This window comes from Piliocolobus tephrosceles, chromosome 16 (assembly GCF_002776525.5).
Source record: "Piliocolobus tephrosceles isolate RC106 chromosome 16, ASM277652v3, whole genome shotgun sequence".
In the NCBI taxonomy this organism is placed as follows: Eukaryota; Metazoa; Chordata; class Mammalia; order Primates; family Cercopithecidae; genus Piliocolobus; species Piliocolobus tephrosceles.
Window position 1 is genome coordinate 62,695,988 of NC_045449.1, and position 6,259 is coordinate 62,702,246.

The 6,259-nt window shown below is 38.6% G+C and overlaps 1 protein-coding gene across 1 annotated transcript in view; it reads right to left on the minus strand.

The window, feature by feature from the left end:
• The window catches only part of ABCA6 (ATP binding cassette subfamily A member 6), a 63,641-nt gene that overhangs the window by 17,324 nt on the left and 40,058 nt on the right, over positions 1-6,259 (minus strand). Inside the window, exons 22-25 of the mRNA XM_026456774.2 lie at positions 6,052-6,189; positions 3,178-3,285; positions 1,894-2,067; positions 1,530-1,643 (exon numbers count right to left, since the gene is read on the minus strand). Coding sequence (XP_026312559.1) covers positions 1,530-1,643; positions 1,894-2,067; positions 3,178-3,285; positions 6,052-6,189 — 534 coding nt within the window. The remainder of the gene's footprint in view (positions 1-1,529; positions 1,644-1,893; positions 2,068-3,177; positions 3,286-6,051; positions 6,190-6,259) is intronic.

The window sequence follows — 6,259 nt, forward strand, 5'->3', positions numbered from 1 at the left end:
GGGCAACTATTTCATGAGGCACATAGCAAAAATATGTGTCCATCTAGATGTGCACTTGTTCCAGTTTGTAATGATTTCTGTGTAATAAGGGTCAACACAAAGAGTGGCAAAAGCCACAGAAGGAACCATGATTCTAGTACGCTGTTTACCTAGGACTGAAGCACAAGCTGCTGAAAAAGCGTCTATGAGGGGCACTCACTAGGGCACCGGCAGCATCACTCAGGCTGGCAGGAGCAGACCCAAGTGCAACCATGTTGGACAATAACCCTGACATTTCTTGGCTATCACCTCCAAGGTAGACTTCGTTCAGAGCTAAAACTACTGGCAAACACAAAGAATGAATGTGAATTCTTTGTTCATCTTTGCCAGACAGATGCAAGAGTGCTGGCTGAAAAGAAACCAACTGACTGTCAGTAAGACTCTCTTCTACAGACATCTGATCTAGCACCTGGGATTACCCTGGACATGGCAGTAAGTCTGTTGGCTGAACAAAAAATAGTCTCCATGGAAAGGATAAATGGGAAGACCTTTGTTGCACCAAATCCTCATGGCTGCCTGAAAGCCAGTTTTTCTGAGTAAGGTAACCCTAATGTTCTTTCTGTAGCTTCTGTACTTCCACTGGATTGTGCTGATGGTGGTGAGAGATATAGTTATAGACACTATTTGCTGAATACAAAGAAATACAACCCAGAGAAGTCAAACCCAAGTGCTGTCCACTGAGTAGCAACAATAGCTACCTGCTGGCCAAAAGAGTCCCAGACTAATTTCTTGTAGAAGTCAGTGGGTGATATAGGTTGGTGCAAAAGCAATTGCAGTTTTGACATTACTTTAAATAGCAAAAAAACACAATTGCTTTTGCACCAATCTAATATTAAATATATCATTTCTTACAGATGATCTTTGGTTGGGTTCTTCTCACGGGTTCAAGATTCCCATTCCAAGAGTTGAGAGCTGTTTTCCAGACAGACATTCAATCACCAGTTGAGGATATCAGTTAATGGAGGCCTGAAGTGTAGGACCCAAGGCACTCTGGTGTCTCTAGAGTTTCCGCAAACATTTCCAGCAACGTTTTCCGTGATCTTGGACAAGCTCTTTACTTTTATACTAATAAGTAACCTGGCATAAGTATAAAATGTCTTTGGTATCTGAAACTATCAGCAGCTAAGGTTAAGAGAGGCCTTCTTGAAGACCGTAGAGATGAGCTGTACTGTCAACTGTCAGGAAGCCAATTTTCTAGTGTTGGCAGGAAGCCCTGTATTCTGAAGGAGACATAAACTCAACAGGATGTTTTAGATGTCAGGTCTTCTGTAAGATTCTCCATAACTTCTGTTCAATGGGTAGCACCTGATTTCTTTAGAAATATTATTGATTCAGTAACCGTGTTGCACTTCCCTCTCTTTTCTATGGTGTAATTTTAAAGTATTATTAATTTTCCCTACTGCTTAAGGCAGACATCTGTATTTAAGATTACATCAGAAGTTTAAAAAATAACTCTATTTCTCTATTTGTATATATGTATATGTACTTACAAAAAAGAAGTAAAATGACCAAAGGGCACTGTTTTTTCTCCTTTTGCGAAAAATAAATGATATCATATATATCAAGAAGACAAGAGAAGCTGCATAACCGAGAGTAACTATAACCTGAGGATAATACAAATAATAACACAGTCAAAAAATAAAATATTACTGAGGAAAAAATTAGATTACAAATTCTAAAACACATTTTATCATACAAATATCTAAAACACATTTATATCATACATAAAACTTTCCATGTTTTATGTTTTGGTTTATTAGAAAATATGAATTAAAACGTCTTAACTACATAAAATAACAATGTTAAAATTTATTATTAATTAATGAAATTTGGTTTATGTACTGTGTTACTTACCAAAGCAAACACAATTTGGCTTGTAATAAGCAGGTACTGCATGTTTTCTATGTAGAAAATTAAATACATTGAAAGGAGAATTAAAATGAAGAAGCTGACGTCCACTAGTGCCTGCCCACACCAGTAAGCAGAAGTGTAGAGGCCCGAAATCCATAGCTGGGACTTAGCATTTTTCTGATCAAAAAAGAAAAAGAAAGAAATGTATATAGACTCAATTAAAATGTAAATCTAAAATAAACACAAACACATTGGAAGAAATTTTAAGATAAATATAATCTAATCTTCTAATAATAAAAAAATAATTATGCATATACTGCTTAGTAACCTGAGGCTTATAGAGCCAGTTCCATGGTTTACAAGTTGTCTATTTAAAAAAAAAGTACATTGTGATAGGCTTGACTCGCAACACTATTTTAGCTCCTGCATAATGAATAGAAAAGTAACCTCATAATGTTCAAGGCACTAAACTCTATAAAAAGAAGTATTGGCCAGAATGGTAGCTCAAGCCTGTAATCCAGCACTTTGGGAGGCTGAGGTGGGTGGATCACAAGGTCAGGAGATTGAGGCCATTCTGGCTAACATGGTGAAAGCCCATTTCTACTAAAAATACAAAAATTAGTTGGGCGTGGTGGTGCAAGCCTGTAATCCCGTCTACTCAGGAGGCTGAGGCAGGAGAGCTGCTTGACCCCAGGAGGCCGAGGTTGCAGTGAACCGAGATTGTGCCACTGCACTCCAGCCTGGGCAACAGAGTGAGACTCCGTCTCAAAAAAAGATGTATTATTTTGTGACCTGGAGGACATAATACATTTCCCTTTGCCTAAATATCTTGGAGAGTTTCTAGGTCAGGATGGTGAACGCTGATATATGTAACTGTTTTGTCTGAATAATGGGCATAATTGAATACAAATATAACATAAAATTGCAATTTCCAGAGTGGAAAAGGAATTCAAGTCTTAAATTTGGCCTTCAATTTCAACATCAATGATTTCCTTCTTGTGGTTGAGAAATAATGTGGTCAAAAGATTTATAATATTTCCCTTTGAAGGTTTAGACTAATTGGAGTCTGAAAAATCATTGTACTTTTCAGGTGACATTGGAATAAAAAAGCATTTTGAGTTTTTGTAAGTAAATTATCTGATTTGCTAAGAATAAGGTTGAGCTACAATATCTAAATTAAACATACATTCAAACGTTTTTCTCAGAAGAAAACATTTTGAACACATAGCATTCAAAATACAGATACTGAAATTCCTGAAATTTCTTCTTTTCCCCGCTTTTTCTTACCTTGTAATCACTGATGCTGCCCATGGTGATGTAAGGAGAAATGCTACATAGAACCAAAAATAAGAAAAAGGAACCATCCGGCAGCCCAGTCCACAGTCCCATGTGGCTCTGAAAATATAAAGCGTAGCTTAAACTAGTGAATGTTTGTTAAATGAAACAAATAATTATAGCCACAAAAATGCATTTTTTGAAATGTTGAAAAATCAAAGTAAACGTGTAGCTCATCACCATCGATGCACAGAGGTGGAAGGGAAAATGACTCTGATCTTCAACTCAAAGAACAAAGAGAAGTCAAAAAGTCATTTAGGACCTATTTCTGGGGATATTTCCAAAAGAATTGAAAGCAAGATCTTGAAGAGACACCCACACATTCATATTCACACCAACAATACTCACAGGGGGAAGTAACCCAAAAGTCCAAATTAATGGATGAACAAAATGTGTATGTATATACAAACAATGGAATACTATTCAACCTTAACAAGGATCACCTGAGGTCAGGAGTCCGCACCAGCCTGACCAACATGGTGAAACCCGTCTCTACTAAAAATACAAATTCGACCAGGCGTGGTGCATGCCTGTAATCCCAGTTACTTGGGAGGCTGAGGCAGGAGAATCGCTTGGATCTGGGGGGCGGAGGTTGCAGTGAGCAGAGATCGCCCCATTGCACTCCAGCCTGGGCAACAAGAGCAAAACTCCTTCTCAAAAAAAGAAAAAAGGAAGGAAATCCTGTCACATGCTACAACATAGACGAAACTGGAAAACATGCTAAGTGAAATAAACCAGTTACCAAAAGACAAATATTCCACGTATATAAGGTATGTAAACTAGTAATATTCATAGGAACCAAGTAGGATGGTGGTTTCTAGGGGATGGGGGAGGGGGAAATGTTTAATGGGCGTCGAGTTTCAATTCTGCAAGACGGAAAAGTTCTGGAGATGCATTTCACAACAATGTGAGTAGACTTAATACTACTCAACTGTACACTTGCAAACAGCTGAAATGGTCAATTTTATATCATGCATTATTACCACAACACAAACATAATAATTCAGAAGTTAGGACCTTTGATGAACACATAATTCAGGCCTGAGCAGCATGTCTTTCTGAGCAAACCCAGAGATGGAAACCTCAGTAGCTGGGTGGGTGTGTTCTGAAGCACAAAACTAAGAAGAAAACTTGTTGCTGCTTGTCTTAACTTCAGGGAAAGGAACTTTAAATCACTGCCCACAAATCGGCATCCACTCGAGGCTAGGCCAAGTGGACACTCAAGCAGCATCTAGGACCACCTCATGGATATAATTAGAGGACAGCCGCATAAGCCTGTCTCAGAATAATTCTGTAATTTTTTTAACTTTATTTAAGGTTTTGAGGGCTATGTCTGCAAATTCCATTTTTCATCATAGGAATGAGGGAGGAAAGGTGTGCGCCATGGGGAAGTGGGAGTGGGGAACAGGTTCCTAATAGAGTGGCTATGGACTTCAGTCCATTTCGATCCTAAGCAAACACAATGGCATTAGGAAGCTAATAATTCAGAAGTTAGGACCTCTGATGAACACATAATTCAGGCCTGAGCAGCACGTCTTTCTGAGCAAACCCAGAGATAGAAACCTCAGTAGCTGGGTGGATGTATTCTTTGGAAGGATAGCAGCATGAGCCTGTCTCAAAATAATTCTGCAATGAGATGGGCTTATGCTGCTATCCTTCCAAAGAGGAAGGGTAATCACTGTCTCTTTCTGCTACTCCTCTGGTTCCACTTTCTGGAGAATTCCCTTCAGACACCCCTTCCCTCAAGTCACCCTGTGCAGCAGACCCATTTACGTGATCAGTTGTTCATACTCAACTCACGGAGGTATACGTCTGTCACGAACATCTCAAGTACTGTATATTTCATTCCCATTGTCCCCATGCCTTGCAGAAAATCTGCGCTTGCATATTCTCCCAGCACCACTGATTCACTGATTCAGTGAAGCCAAAACTGAACTTCACACTTTTGTCACACAATGGACTTCACTTTGGATGGCTCCATTTCTAATCCTGCTTCTTGATGTTTTAAACTTCTGGTGTGAAACAGTTAGAGTCAGTTTTGAGAGACCCCTGTTGGTATCAGGCAGGTCTAACCAGAAAACCGTGACTACGTTAAGTCCTTAGAGTGCAATTCCTTAATGACATGGTTAGGTGGGTGATGAGCATCCCACAAGGATGGTGAAGTGAGAAGCAAGCCATTGTTGCTCCTGGGCTGCAGGAACAACAGAAGGAGGTGGTGTGACTGGAGCCCAGCATAGGGGGTCCTCTGCTTTTCTGTCTCCCACCACTGCTTTCTGGTGTCTAAACTGTCTGAAGCCAGACTATAGCCACACAGAATCCAATGCAGCCTGTGTGTATTAGACTCCCTCGCAACATAGAGCAACTATGCGTAGGTGAAGAACTAAATGAACAGATAGCCTCAGAACTGGCAGATTCCCCTTCATATTAGTCTGTCTACTACACATTTAGTCAATGGAGGGTCCACTAACTAATTATAATAGATTTGTAAGTAATCAGGGTTACAAGTGCTCCTGATTTCCAAGTCGGTGTTTTCTTTCTTCTGTTTCTCTCTCTCATACACTTCCACAATCAAGTATGTACAACTTTTCAAAACATTCCCTAAAAGACTGACAAAATATTGAAAAGTATTCCCTCATGACAATTATCTGATAACTTGGCAAGAAAAAGAAATCCTGTTTTGTTTGCTATAACTCATTTAAAATATTAGGACAAAATAATAATTTTCAGGCTTAACAATCACTTATGGATATTTAAAAGCTAAAGAGAGAAAATATAGGCTATTTGTCCAATTCTTAATTGTTTAGACTCAGTAAATCCAATACTTACAAGAGGAAATGGGCTTGACTCAATTTGAATACGTTGTGTGTGATTAAACATTCGAAGTAGCCCATTGCTGATAATATTCATAAGAATCGGAAAACAGTGCAATCTCTTGGTATTACACACAACTGAAAATCTATAATCCTTAAAACAGAAACAAATAAATAATGTTAATACTAAATTCTTTTTTTTTTTTTTTTTTTTTTTTTTTTGT